Genomic DNA, 15,868 nt, shown 5'->3' with positions numbered 1-15,868 from the left:
GATTGGTTTGGAGTCTCTAAGACTTGTCTAAGCCTAGGACAATATTTAGACTGGAAATCTTTATACACTGATGCTGCCCAAAGTAAAGCCAGAACTAATGCAGCAAATGGTCAGCCTGTATGGACTTTTGATATGCTTATGGGACAAGGACAATGGCTTAATAATCAGATTGCCTTTCCTCTTGAAGTTTATACACAAATAAATAACATCGCTCTTAGAGCCTGGAGGGCATTGCCAAATAAAGGGGAAGTATCAGGCAACCTTACTAAAATTATTCAGGGAGCTACTGAACCATTTTCAGACTTTGTAGCTCGCATGATGGAAGCAGCTGGTCGTATTTTTGGTGATGCTGACCAAGCCATGCCACTTGTGGAACAACTAATTTATGAGAAATGTACTAAAGACTATAGGAGGGCAATTACGCCCTGGAAGGGAAAAGGACTTCAGGCTTGGATGAAAGCCTGCAGAGAAGTTGGCGGTCCACTATCTAATTCAGGGCTTGCTGCAGCAGTCTTGGCTGCCACTAGGGGGCACAGAGGAACTTCTTCATGCTTTAAATGTGGGAAGACTGGACATTTTAGAAAACAATGCTCTCAAAATAATTCTAGAGTGCAGGGTCAGGTGCGCTTGCCTGGCTTATGTCCTAAGTGTAAAAAGGGAAAACATTGGGCGAATGAGTGTCGCTCTGTCAAAGATATCAATGGATGACCAATTAATCAGTCAACAGCTAATACAAAAAATGGGGTCAGGGGCCCCCGACCTCAGGGCCCTCAAATATATGGGGCACTTCAGAATCCATCTCTCCGTCCTCCGGCACAATCAGAAGAGCCACTCCAGGTTCCGCAGGATTGGACATCTGTGCCGCCACCAGACTCATATTAACACCACAGATGGGAGTGCAACCTGTGGAGTCAGATTTTCAAGGTCCATTGCCCCCTAATACTGTAGGTTTACTGCTTGGTAGATCTTCCTCAGCATTAAGAGGATTGACTATTACTCCAGGAGTCATAGATTCTGACTATACAGGCACAATAAAAGTGCTTTGTTCATCCCAGAAAGGAATTATTGCCATTTCACCTGGGGACAGGATAGCTCAGTTACTGCTTATTCCTAGCCTCCATAAGTGGTTCCCTTCTGGTGAGAAAATTAGAGGGAACAAAGGACTCGGCTCTACAGGAGTTGATTTGACATACTTATCCATGGAATTAGATGAGAGACCAATTCTACAACTTATTATTGAGGGGATACATTTTCAGGGATTGCTGGACACGGGAGCTGACTGCAGTATTATTGCAACTAAGTATTGGCCCAAGAACTGGCCCAAACAATCATCTTCACAAACCTTGCAAGGTTTGGGGTATGCTCAAACTCCAGCTATTAGTTCTCGGGAACTTACATGGTCTACCTCTGAGGGACAAAAGGGGAAAGTTATTCCTTATATAGTAGATATTCCTATTACATTATGGAGAAGGGATATTTTTGCACAACTGAATTTAAAATTAACTAATGAGTATTCTCTTCAGAGTCAATCTATTATGAAAATGATGGGTCATATACCAGGTAGAGGACTAGGTAAAAAATTACAGGGGCAGGTAGATCCTCTTGTGGCCTCAGGTAATTCAGGCACGCGAGGGTTGGGTTTTTCCTAGGGGCCACTGAGGATGCAATTCCCATTCCTTGGAAAACGGCTGAACCAGTTTGGGTACCTCAGTGGCCCCTGTCCTTAAAAAAACTCCTAGCAGCAAAAGAACTAATACAAGAGCAATTGTCATTAGGTCACTTAGAAGCCTCTCACTCTCCTTGGAATACTCCTATTTTTGTTATAAAAAAAGAAGTCTGGAAAATGGCGGCTACTTCATGATCTCCGAGCTATAAATGCACAAATGCAAATTATGGGTCCGATTCAGCGAGGTCTCCCTTTGTTATCTAGCTTGCCGAATGGCTGGCCTCTTATTATTATTGACATAAAAGACTGTTTCTTCTCCATTCCTTTGGCTTTGGAAGATTGTAAACGATTCGCCTTTACTCTACCAGCTATCAATCATGAGGAACCTGATCAACGGTTTCAATGGAGAGTTCTCCCACAAGGGATGGCCAATAGCCCTACTATCTGCCAACATTATGTAAGCCTAGCAATAGCACCTACTAGAAAGAGATTCCCAAAATTGAGGATTTGCCACTATATAGACGATATCCTTTTAGTGGCTCCCATAGAGAATATTTTGTCAAAAGCTTTTCTATCTCTCAAGAAGGATCTTGAAGTCTATGGTTTACATATAGCTAGTGAAAAGGTACAGAAAGGACAGGTAGGTAATTTCCTCGGAGCAACAATTACTAAACATATTATTAGACCTCAAAAATTACAAATTAGAATAGATACATTGAGGACGTTGAATGATTTTCAAAAGTTGTTAGGGGATATAAACTGGATCAGACCATATCTAAAGATTCCTACCCATGAGCTGAGACCCCTATTTCAAATATTGGAAGGTGATTCACATATTTCTTCATTTAGAGCTTTAACTCCAGCTGCACGAGTAGCTATTTTTAAAGTAGAGCAAGCATTACAGTCTGCACAGTTATGCAGAATAGTCCCAGGACAACCTATTTTATTGTGCATTCTTGCTACGCCAGAAACTCCTACAGGAGTCTTATGGCAACAAGGTCCCTTGCTTTGGATACATTCTCATTTTTCTCCTAAAAAATGCATAGAGCATTATCCTACTATGGTAGCCACCCTTGCTCTTCAAGGTATAAAGTCATCTTTGATGCACTTTGGTGTGGCACCTGATTCTTTGATTACCCCTTATAACTCTGAACAGGTACGTATTTTAGCTGCTACTACTGATGATTGAGCCATATTGATGTGTTCCTTCTCTGGAAAATTGGATAATCATCTACCCAAAGATCCTTTATTACATTTTGTCTCGCTACACCCCATTGTGTTCCCTAAGATTACCTCGCAGTCACCTATTGCTGATGCTTTAGATATCTATACTGATGGCTCTAAGACAGGCCTTGGAGCCTATGTAATTCAGGGACAACAACCAGTTACTGTACAATTTGAACCAAATACTCCTCAAATAGTGGAATGCCAAATTGTATGTCATGTGTTTGAACTTTTCAGTGAATCTTTTAATCTCATTTCTGATTCTCAGTATGTAGTTAATGCTATTAAAAATATAGAAGTAGCAGGCCTCATTAAAGATTCTAGTCCTGTTGCTGTATATTTATCTAAATTGCAACGTTTAATTTGGTCTCGAACCAATCCATTTTTTATTCAACATATTAGAGCTCATTCTATGCTTTCTGGTCCCATGGCTGTTGGCAATGATTTTGCTGATAAAGCCACGCGGGTTTTTTTTCTTCTGTCCTTGGATAACTTGTCTAAGGCTCTGGATTTCCACAAATTGTATCATGTGTCCTCTGCACTGCTGCGTAAAAAATTTAATATATCTCGGGCCATGGCACGTGATATAATTGTCAACTGCCCTGCCTGTGCCCCTTTCTTGCATTCTCCTCATATTGGCATTAATCCCCGGGGACTGCGTCCGGGAGAGATTTGGCAAATGGATGTTATGCATATCCCATCTTTTGGCAAGTTGCAATATGTACATGTGTCTATCGATACCTGTTCAGGAATTATTTATGCTTCTCCCCTTGTTGGTGAACGTACTCAGCATGTTATTACTCATTGTTTAGAGGCCTGGGCAGCTTGGGGTAAGCCCCGGGTGTTGAAGACAGATAATGGACCTGCTTATACTGCAAAAGGTTTTCGCCAGTTTTGTGATGCTGTGGGCGTCGCTCATACCACTGGCCTTCCTTATAACCCGCAAGGGCAAGGCATTGTTGAATGAGCCCATCGTTCTATTAAAGAATGCTTACAAAAACAAAAAGGGGGAATAGGCCAAGGCCACACCCCAAAGAATAAATTATCTCTAGTACTTTTTACTTTGAATTTTCTGACGATTGATGCTGCGGGTCTAACGGCAGCTGATCGTCATATGACCCAATCCCCTCCTTGTTATGAAGATGTAAAATGGAAGGATGTACTTGAAAATGTCTGGAAAGGCCCGGATCCAGTTATAGCCAGATCCAGGGGAGCTGTTTGTGTTTTTCCACAGGGCCAAGCTGATCCTATCTGGGTGCCAGAGCGGTTGACTCGAATTGTACGTCATGAGAAGACAAGGAATGACAACCTTCTTACTACTACTGATGATCCTGAGCCTGCTCCTGCCGATGATGATAAAGGGAATTAAGATGCAATTTTGGGCTGTGGCCAGAATATGGCTGTCCCTATGCCAGTTCATTCCTATCTATCTTCTGCATTTTCTTTCTTTAAGGAAAGGGTGGGGGTGGCTATGTTCGGAGCAGCCCTTCTGTGTGGTATGGTGTTCTGTCTCTGGCTTATCTGTCAAATCAGACGACAACGTCACCAGGATAACGTAAAGATTGTTCAGGCACTTATGGCTTTGGATCAAGGAGCATCTCCACAAGTGTGGCTGGCGAGCCTGTGAGATGGTTAGTTCCACCCTGCCTACTGTAAGGCCTTTGCACACCAAGTGACCTTGTTGTCATTGCACCTTGGAAGGCTTACATCTCATGGTTAGTTCCACCCTGCCTACTGTAAGGCCTTTGCACACCAAGTGACCTTGTTGTCATTGCACCTTGGAAGGCTTACATCCCTGCATGAGCAGCCTTTGCACCCTGAAGGGATTTTTCCCATTGCACTCGGGAAGGTGCTTAAGCAGGCTTTTGGTCTTGGGCTCTACCCTCGATCGGACTGGCCATCATGAGGGCTGGTCCTGGATCGGGTATCCTGAGGTTCAAAACAATTTTTATAAGGGGGAACTGTGGGGAGCCACGCTGGCTTCGTCAGGCTTTGCTGCGTCAGCTTGTTTACTGCTTTTGTATCCTAATCGTTTGCACATGAGCATATGATGTTATCCTAACATGGCTGCTCACCTATCCCGATTGGGTGATGCAAAGTCATCTGATGAGACTTAAGCCAATCAGACAACGTTTCACATCCACATGACCACAAGTATATAAGCTTGGTGCTCCGTAGGGTCGGGGTCCTTCTCTCTTTCAGTTTGGAGCTCCCAATAAAGTGTGCTTGAGAAGAATCCTGTTGTTGTCATTCTTCCTGCTGGCGGGAGGGGCGCAACACCAAACCAGACATAGTTTATAGTAGGAATGGAATTTATTTCAGGCTTACAGATCCACAGGAAGTTCCATAATGGCAGAAGAAGCTGGCCCCTTTCCCAGGCTATGCAGAGAGGAACACCACCACGAGCACCATAAACAAGCACACTCTAGGAACCCCAGGCAGAGCTCCAGCACTCTGCACACCTTAGGATAGAATTCAGATCCACCCCCAAATACACCTTAGGGCTGGATCCTGGTTACTGCTCTAGAAGGTGTCTTCAGTTGCAGTACCAAGTCCATGTCCCTTCCTCCAAAGCAAAAGTTCCAAAAGACCCAAATCTACTCTCCAGTACCAATCTCTATTTCAGTCAACTTCATGTTACTGGGCTCAACATCCAAACAAGACACAGTTTATAGGAGGAAGAGGATTTATTGAAGCTTATAGATCAAAGGGAAGTTTCATTATGGCAGAAGAAGCTGGTCTCCTTTTGCAGATCCACACAGAGAAAGAAGAAACTTGCACCACACCACCAAAAGCAACCACACTCCAGGAACACCTTAGGGCTGGACCCTAGGTTCCACCTAAGGTGACACCTCTTCCAGTTAGGCAGTTGGAAATCCAAGAAGCTTTAATAAAACTGAATCTATTAAGGATCATCCATTCAAACTACCACAAAAAAACAAAAATATTAGCATGCCAGGGTCTACTTGCTTCAAAGATTTAAAATGTGTCAATAATGTGCTGAGAAGAAGGCTCAGTGAATCAGAGTATTTACTACATAAGCATGAGGGCCTGAGTTTGGCCTCCCAGTGCCCATGTAACAAGCTGGGTGTGACCACACATGTCTATAAGCTCAGAGCTTATAGGGGAAGGGACAGGAGGATGGCTGCATCTCACTGGTCAGACAGCCTTATTGAACATAACAGCTCCAAGTCAGAGAGACTCCTCTTGAGGAAATAAAGAGGAAGAAGAGTAGAGGACAATATGTGAAATCCTGCTCTGGCCTCTGTATAAATTCTTATGGGGCAAGTGATCTGCACACACAAGTGTATATACCATTCACATCAAAACCATAAACACTCACACACAATTCTTAAATTTATGTCTCTTAGAAGCTGCTTCAATTAGTTCATGGGTGTCTAGCTCTAGCTCCTATCTAGATATTCTCAGCTGTGTAGCTGATACCACTCACATCTGGCTCTTTAGTGAGTGTATCTGGCTGGGATTCTCTTAGCTGCTTATATCTTTCCTGACTGTCAACAGCTGCTGGACAAGCACTTGACTTCTCTAGCAGTCTAAGCAGTGAACAGCTGATGGTACAAATCACAGTGCCAGAGAACCAGAATGTAACCCTCTAATCATGGAAGTACAATACATCCAAACCAAAGCAGAGAAAACACAGTTTGACCAATATTGAACACCGACTGTTTGCTATGATTTTATGGCCTGCTAGATCTCTGAGCCTACTGATTGCTTTGAATGAGTGCTTCAGAATATGAATAAAGCACAACCAGAAGAGCAAACAAAAAGCTCTAAGTTATCACCATCAGAACAAAGCGGCTGTACCAAGTTGTGCCAAAAAGCTGGTCACATCAGGAGGAAAGAACACATTGAAAACTAGCAAACTAGCTGTTTTTTAAGGTCTAAAAAATTTGCATTTCCTGTTGTGTTGGTAAAGAAACTGGAAGCCAGGGCTCTAAGGGCAGATAACATCATTGTCCAGGTCTGTACAACATGTACTTCCTGTGATGGACTGAGGGGAGGTCAGTGTTTCTAGCTGGTTTTGTGGTTTGAGACCTCAGTGGTTGGTGGCCACAGCCAGCTCTGGGGCTAAGGTAAGGATCCACAGCTGGCTGCTTAAGCCTCTGAAGCTGCACCTGGCACCCCTGTAGGAGCCTCCAAGCAGTAGCTTCAGATTTGCATGCAGCTGCTGGCTCACTGTGAGTTTGTACACTGTCAGCACATCCCATGTGACAATGAACTGCACAGAATCCAGGGCTGTCCCTGCCTCCCTGGAGAGCTGACTGACTTCACACCACTAACCTAAAGGTACCATACAACAGTACCTTTTTTCTTTTTTTTTAAATATTTTTATCTATAAGTAGAGAGATACAAATAGATACAAACGGATGGATAAATGATAGATGAAAGAAAAAAGGAAGGAAGGAAAGAAAGAAGGATGGAGAGATTGCTTCATGGTTAAGGCATTTGTCTGCAAAGCCAAAGGACCCAGGTTTGATTCCCCAGGACCCACAAGAACAAGATGCACAAGGTGGGACATGTGTCTGGAGTTTATTTTTAATGTGCCCATTCTCTCTCTCTCTCTCTCTCCCTACTTATCTCTGTGTCAAATAAATAAAACTAAAATATTTTAAAAGGGGAAGGAAGGGGCTGGAGGGATGGCTTAGCAGTTAAAGTGTTTGACTGCAAACCAAAGGACCCAGGTTCGACTCCTCAGGGCCCACGTTAGCCAGATGCACAAGGGGGCACATGGGTCTAGAGTTTGTCTGCAGTGGCTGGAGGCCCTGGCAAGCCCATTCTCTCTCTCTCCCCGTTTTTCTCTGTCAAATAAATAAATAAATAAAAATAAAATATTTTTTAAAAAGCAAGGAAGAAAGTGCATAAGGGCTTACTGCCACTGCAAGTGAACTCCAGATGCACGTGCCACTTTGAACATCTGCTTTACATGGGTACTGGTGAATTGAAACCAGGCCAGCAGGCTCTGAAAGCAAGCACTTTTAATTGCTGAGCTATCTCTCCAGCCCAACAATACCCTATGAAATCAAATACAGGTTCAATTTCAAAACCTATGACCTCTAAATCTTTAAAGTGATGAGAACAAACAAACACACACCAAAACCATCTAGCCAGTCATTAAAAACAAAAATTCATACAAGTAAATAGCTCAAATGAAACCCCTGAAAAATGAAATCATTCCTGATGATATTTAGTCCTATCTATACTTGTATCTATATGGTCATGTTGTATTTTTATGTTAAAAGAAAGCTTCTTTTTCTTTCATTCATTCTTTTTTTTTTTTAGGAAGGATCTCACATAGTTCAGGTTGCCCTTGAACTCCTGATATATCCTAGAATCCCTTGAAATACTATCCTCCTGCCTCTGCCTCCTAAATACTGGGGTTGCAGACAGGTACCCACATTGTACTGAAAGTAGAGCATTCCTTTTGTCTTGATTTTAAGGAATTGTAGAACAACTGGGGTGAAATGTTATGACATTCACTGCTATTACTATGACCCAAGCTTCTGCTTCTTTTGGTATGTACAGCTCTTGCATTATGCCTTGCTTATAAAGCGTAATGGAAAAGAAAGTAAATAAACAAGAGGCTACTTAGTCCAGACATACAATTAAGCGGTCACTCCTAACCTCCACTACCCTTTTTAGCTCACTGCTGCTCAATAAAGCAGTCACATGACAGGGAGCCAGAATGCAAATAAAATGATGCTCTTGCACACAATAGAAGGACTTCTGGGTTGTGTCCTACTCCCAGTTATGAACACAGGCACTGAGAGTGGAGAATGTGAGTCAAGTCCAACTAAGAGGGTAAGTAATGTTGAAACCTGAACAGTGAGGGAAGGAAGGTAGAACCATCACTAAGGAGAGACAGGTTGAGCTCAAATCAAATGACCAGGGTTAGGGTTTATAAAAAGGTGTGTGTTGGGGGGGAGATGAGTGACAAGGTTTGATGGTGACACAACAGAGGAGCAGAGACTAGGCCAAGGAGGATGGCTGAGTATTATTACATATAATGCACTTAAAATTCTGATAAAATGGGAGCATATTTTAATTCACTTAGACATTTACATTAGTACTAATTACTTGTATATATTAGGAGTCACAAAACTTCTCATCAATTTTGTATCAGCAAAGTTTTTCTACAGTGACAAATTGTCTCTTTATTATTTCCATGTTGTGCATAAATAGTGCTTTGGTAGCTTTGTGAATTTAGAGACAGAGTTGGTCTCACCTGTGTTCCAGCCAGCAGTGATCTACCTTAGGCCTACAACAGCTCCACAAAAAATGTTCCACTCTGTGAAGATGGGATGTAGCTGAGGATGTGAAGAGGCAAATCCACATACCCACTGGGCTTGTCAGTGAATCCTGCTATGTGCTACTGTGTGTGAGGACTTGGGGGTCCCTAAAGGGAATCTTACATGCAGGACAAACAGCATACAAAGAAAAGGGATTCCATTTTGAACATGTAGCAAAGGCCTCTTTAGAATGATTTGCTCTTGGGCTGGAGAGATGGCATAGTAATTAAAGTACTTGCCAGCAAAGCCCAAATACCCAGGTCAAATTCCCCAGTACCCACATGAAGCCAGATATACAAGGTGGCACATGCATCTGGAGTTTGGCTAGAGGCACTGGTATACTCATTCTCCGCCCCCCCCCCCACTCACTCTCTGTCTCTCTCTCTCAAATAAATAAATACAATATTTAAAATTATTTACTATTAAGACTAAAATAAAGACTTTAGTATACACAATAGAGTTTTTTAAAGTTCCATCTGCAAAATAGGTCAGAAACTTACAGAAAGAAAGTTAGGATGGAAGCATGACTTAATGAAAAGGAAAATGAAATGAGAAAGACCACAAAAGTGAAAAACTCTGCAAGCAGCAAAGCCTGGCTTCCACTGAAGAAAGGACTAACACAACTGTTACAAGACACAGCATGTGTTTCAAGCTGTCTTTATTAGGACACCACAGAATGCATGGCTTATTTACTTTTATAACCTCAACAGTGGATAGATCAGACACTCACACTAAATGGCTACCTCGTGGTGAAACAAGGATTACACCCTCCATTTGCCAAGCAAGGGTTCAGGCCCAGACATGAGGATGGGACATAATTTAGGGTGGTGGACAATACTACACGAGGACAGAACATGATTCAGGAGGGCAGGGCATGCTACAAAAGGATGGAACATGATATAGGAGTAGGACATGATATAGGAGAATGGGACATGGTACAGGAGAAGTTTTATAGGGATTGTTTGATTTTATTCAAATTAGATAGAAGGAAGAACAGTGGCTCCTATCAAATTTAGGTCTTCTTCCATTGTTGAGATGCAACCTCATATAATCACAGCTATTATACACTGAGCTGAACCTAAGGACAGCCATAAAGGGGAAATCACTGTTAAGAAACATTGTATGAGCTGAGGAGATGGCTTAGTGGTTAAGGTGCTTGCCTGCAAAGCCTAAGGACCCAGGTTCAATTCCCCAGGTCCCACATAAGCCAGATGCACAAGAAACGTCATATGACATGTGAGTTGTGTTTATAAAACAAAGCTGCTTTAAAAGTAAGCATGTTTGGGGGGTGGGGCTGGAGGGATTACTTAGTGGTTAAGGCATTTGCCTGCAAAGCCAAAGGACCCATGTTTGATTCCCCAGGACCCACGTTAGCTAGATGCACAAAGGGGCACATGTGTCTGGAGTTCATTTGCAGTGCTTGGAGGCCCTGGCGTGCCCATTCTCAATCTTTCCCACTCCCTCCCTCTTTCTTGGTCAAGTAAATAAATAAATAAAAATAAAATATTTTTAAAAAGTAAGCATGCTTGGATTTGTACATATTAATTCAAAATACCCCTCAATGTTAGAAGGCCCTTTTGGTTAGCACACATTTACTGCGGTGGGCCTCCCTCTGAATGCTCTGCTAATCCCTCTGGAAAGTACACTGTGCATTTGGATCAACTTGATTACAATATTCTAATGCTGATTATTTTTACATATTCAGATGACAGGCTTAGTTTTAAGTAACAGGCAAAAGCCACTGGGATGTGTTGACAGCTTGACATGTTGGATACTGAGGATGGGAATAACTGATGTTGCATGGGAAGGCCCTTAGTCTTTCTCACTGCTGAGCCATGATCATTTACCTATGCAATCCTACTTTGTTTTGGGGATATTTTGAAAAACTGATTCACCTTTGTAACATCTTTAGCATCTTTAGCTATATTTGGCTTCAGAAGACACTCATTGTTTTTACCTGTATGAAATCCATCTCTCTTGCTACCTTCTGTTTGCATATAGGGTTTGTCTGAAAGTAATTCTTGTAGCTGACCCTGTGGCCACACAGCCCTCTCTAGGCACTTCTTTTCTGCAACTCCACAGGCCAAGTGTGGAGGTCCAGCTTATTATTTGTTTTATAGACATGCTTTGTTGGGATCCAGCTTTTGCCATGTCCAACTTTCTTGTCTTTTCATGGTTCCCTTTTATTAGCAGAAACTGATTATATCAACTAGGAAATAAAACAGAAGTTCAGGTCTTCTTTTTGACATCATAAAACTATATTGGGGCCTTCAAGTTCTTAAAGCCCACCATACTGCCTTCTATACCTATACCTGGCATTGCCCACGCAACAGATTCCATTCTTACTTCCCACTTTAGCTTCCCTTAAACTCCACTTCTAACCTTCTAACATTGCCTTGGACTTGGTATTCATGGCTTCTTACCTGGCCCTTTGGAATCAAACCTTACTCTCCTTACCTCAGTGCAACTAGCTTGTTACATCTTCAAGCATGCATTTCAATGGCCCCCTGATCCTGCTGGCTTCACTAAAACCTCTCTCAGGTGGGAGCCTGAGCTTGCCCACCAACTCTGGGACCCTCCAGGAGGGTCAGGATCTGTACATTGGAAGGGAAAGCTGACTTCATCCTCCAACATAAGTTACTAATATATTTTCTACTGAGTTTAATCTGAAGTGCTAGAATACTGTTGTAGCAAGCTCATGGTGGGTAATATTTGCCACAGATGCAGGGGACCAAGAGATGGAGTTGGACAGCATGACTTTACAAATGGATGTAAATGCAAAAATGACATAGGCAGAACATTCAGCCACGCCATGGGATGAAGAGACAGACATAGCTGCACCTATGGAATACTACTTTGAACATGTGCAAAATGGGCTCTAGGACAATGGAGACTTTCAGCAGGTCCCAAGGAGCTGCAACTGCCTTCACGGCAGCCAGCAAGAAGCCAGTGTTTGTCTGGCTGGCTTTCTTTCACGTTCTCTTTTCCATTCTCCCCTCTTAGATTCTCTCAAACTCTGCAGCATTTAGGCCTGTGCAAGGACTGGCTTTACTTACCATGCCCTTTAGTGTCAAATCCGCTAAGGGTGAGCGGTTGCCATGGAAATCTGGCCAAACATGTAAATCAACAGTGAGGAAACCCACAGGCTGAGCTTTCTTAATCAGATCCAGGTGACTGTTCAAATATGCATATATGCTCTGGCATCTGGAAGAGAAGTGGATTTTGATTTTAAAAGGGCACAGGGTTGGGGAGTAAGCCCTTTGGTAGGAAGAAACTATATGCAGTTCCACATCAGACCCAAGAAAGGAAGACCAAAAAGCTTCAGCCAAACAACTTCTGCAGAGAGAATGAGCCCACAGCATTCTCAAGTCACATGTTTCCATCAGCAAGAAAGGGCAGCGTGTGCTAGGGCAAGTGGAAAGCCCTGGAGTCAGAGATGTGGCTCAGTAATGCCTTTTCTCCTGGTAGGTGTGTAACCATGAAAAAGTTATTCAAACCGTAAGAAGCATCCTTTTCTCTGTGAAAACAGCTCTCACAGTCTTGCCCAACTTACCTCACAGAGTTTTGGTGGGGATGGAAGACTGTGTGTGGTAAGACACAGCCTGTTGTAGCTCTGATATGGACAATATGTTTATGGGAAGACACATCCTGCTGTAAGCTCCAATATGAAAAATATGCACATGTGTATTTGTTATAGTTAGTCTTCTCAATAGTAAGATCCATGATAAAATGACAGAGATGAATACTTGTTCCTGGACGCCATATGGGCATTTGATAGGGAAGTAAATAAATGTCATGGAGAAAGTTAGGATCAGGAGTTAGAAAGATGATTTACAAACTTAACCCATGAACTCTCCTTAACTCTCATGCCTTAATTGCTTCACGTGTAGAATGTAGAAATCAGGACAACTCCTTCACTCTTCACATGTTCAAATGAGAAGACAGTGGTAGATAGTACCAGGTCCAGATTTGCTGACATCGCGTGCCTCTCTGAACTCATTTCCCTATTCATAAAGTATTATGACAATACTTATTTCACTGTGGTGTCTTACTCCATGACACAAAGTTGTTATCCTGGCCCGCTGCAAAGATACTGTCTTCTAATGTTCCTAACCAGTGATCCTAAAAGAAGGTGGACCCATCAGAGGTCAGCATCTCTGCCATTTCCCCTTGGAATCCTTGGAACTATAGCTTTAAGGGTTTAAAACATGGAGCAAACCCTGAGACAACATAGTGAATTCCAGGTCAGCCTGAGCTACAGTGAGACCCTACCTTGAACCCCACCCCCAAAAGAAACATGGCTTGAGCTAGAAGGATGGCTTAATGGTTAAGGCATTTGCCTGCAAAGTCAAAGGACCCTGGTTTGATTCCCCAGGACCCACATTAGCCAAATGCACAGGGGGCACATGCATCTGGAGTTTGTTTCCAGTGGCTGAAGCCCCTGGTGTGCTCATTCTCTCCTTCTCTCTGACAAAAAGAATAAATAAAAATAAAATATTTAAAAAAATTAAGCATGGCTTGATTAATGACAGAAACAAAGTATAGGAAAATCAATGTCCATGGGAGATTAATATGTAAAATGCCTTTGATGATATTTATGATTTGCATTTTAAAATGCTTTAGAAGAATCAGTTATTCTTAGTACTGATTTTACAATAGCAGGAATGGCATATAAGCATCTAAAAAAATGTTCTACGGCACTAGTCATCAGGGAAATGCAGATTAAAACTACACTGAGATTCCATCTCACTTCTGTCAGATTGACCACCATCATAAAAACAAATGATCATAAATGTTGGCGGGGATGTGGAAAAAAAGGAACCCTTCTACACTGCTGGTGGGAATGCAATCTGGTCCAGCCATTGTGGAAAACAGTGTGGAGGTTCCTAAAACAGCTAAAGATTGATCTACCATATGACCCAGCTATAGCACTCCTAGGCATATATCCTAAGTACTCATCTCATTTCCTTAGAAGTACGTGCTCAACCATGTTTATTGCCGCTCAATTTATAATAGCTGGGAAATGGAACCAGCCTAGATGTCCCTCAACTGATGAGTGGATAATGAAGATGTGGCACATTTATACAATGGAGTTCTACTCAGCAGTAAGGAAAAATGAAGTTATGAAATTTGCAGAAAAATGGATGGACCTGGAATGGATTATACTAAGTGAGGTAACCCAGGCCCAGAAAGCCAAGCGCCACATGTTCTCCCTCATATGTGGATCATAGCTACAGATGATTGGGCTTCTGTGTGAGAGTGAAAATACTTAGTAGCAGAGGCCAGTAAGTTGAAAAGGAGACATAAAGGAATGTCCCATGCATCCCAGAGAATCCTGTGGATTTTCTAAAGGAATCAGAAAAATGGTTTCAAACTTTCTTTTCCTCCTTTTTTCAGTGGAATGCTTTTATTAAGGTAAAAGTAGTATCTGAACTCCATACAGAAAATGCAGTAAGCAAAACAGTTATGTATGCAGAAGTGAGCATACAAATGTCTGTGTGTAATGTGAGCTGCAGGAGGCAAAGAAGTCCCACCTACCAGCAAGCTCTACTGAGAGCCTTACTGGTCATCTGCAAAGTTCCTGCTCTGATCTTGTCAGGAGGAATGAAATACTGGAGAAAGCCAGTGATGACTGGGACAATCCAGGCCTTCCACATGGACCAGGGAGTGAGGTACACTGAGATTCCTTTACAACGTGGACACTCAGCAATGCAGACAGAACCAAGTCCCTACAAAATTCTCCCATGTCGTTTTGAAACCATGAACATCTGTTTCTTAGGGTAGATACTATCTGTCAAAGTCCCACACCCAAACCCTGTTTTAGAATATTCCATTATGATTTGAGGAAAAAGGGCCCTTTGAGCCTGTGGGGTGGGGAGAAGGGATGTACCGGAGTAGGCAGTTAGATTAATTAGGAAGGACCAGGGCAGCCCTTAAAGGCCTTAATGGGAGGGGATGCCACATCCTCCCCAGCCTATCCCAGCTGGCCACGCCTATTTCAGCCTGTGCCAGATTTAGTGTTTGCCCATCTCACCCAATCAGATCTCTCTCAAGTATGCACCTGGCCCAGGTATGGGTGCATTTCTCCACCAAGTGCGAGCTGATTGGCTGGGACACCTGGTGTACATGTGTCCAGGAGGAATGGCACAAACCCTATATCCTTCTGGATCCAGGGAGAGAGTGGGCCATGTTTTTCTCTCTCCGGGGCTGCCAGCAGTGGTTTTTGGGTCTACGAACAGGTAAGCACTCTCTCCCATCCCAGCAGCCATACTGAGGTGGGAAAAGACAGGTTTTCCTTTTATTACTGTTTTCACTATTGATCTTTCTTGGAAGTGCACGTTTAAAAAATCCCTTCTCATTTCCCCCCCACCCAAGATCCATGTTCCCTTACATGGGCTCCTGGTCTGCACATGGCCTACATGGGGTTTTGGGCTCTACATGGCGTACTTTCCCCCACTTTATCTTCCCTTATGTCTGTTTTCTCCCTCCCCCAGTCCACTATAAAATCTGAATAAAATGAGGCATTTTAAAAATCATTTTCTTGAATCTGGAATTGCCAACTCTTTGGCTAGTTTACAGATATAAACTCAGGGCTTGGGGTTCCAGAAAGTACCTCAGAACCCCAATTCCCCCATTACAAGGCCTCCATGGAAAGCATGGCTAGAATAAC

General features: G+C 42.8%; 1 protein-coding gene across 9 annotated transcripts in view; it reads right to left on the bottom strand.

Annotated features, from left to right (window-relative positions):
* The window catches only part of Fggy (FGGY carbohydrate kinase domain containing), a 492,311-nt gene that overhangs the window by 92,870 nt on the left and 383,573 nt on the right, over positions 1-15,868 (bottom strand). For 8 of the 9 annotated variants that reach the window (XM_045151276.1, XM_045151274.1, XM_045151282.1 and 5 more), the window contains one exon: positions 12,255-12,402. The exons of the other annotated variant lie outside the window; for it this stretch is intronic. In XM_045151276.1, the coding sequence (XP_045007211.1) occupies positions 12,255-12,402 (148 nt within the window). The remainder of the gene's footprint in view (positions 1-12,254; positions 12,403-15,868) is intronic. 9 annotated transcript variants of the gene reach the window in all.

Source organism: Jaculus jaculus, chromosome 5 (assembly GCF_020740685.1).
Source record: "Jaculus jaculus isolate mJacJac1 chromosome 5, mJacJac1.mat.Y.cur, whole genome shotgun sequence".
In the NCBI taxonomy this organism is placed as follows: domain Eukaryota; kingdom Metazoa; phylum Chordata; class Mammalia; order Rodentia; family Dipodidae; genus Jaculus; species Jaculus jaculus.
Note: the sequence above shows the minus strand (reverse complement) of the source record. Positions and strands in the feature narration are given on the sequence as shown.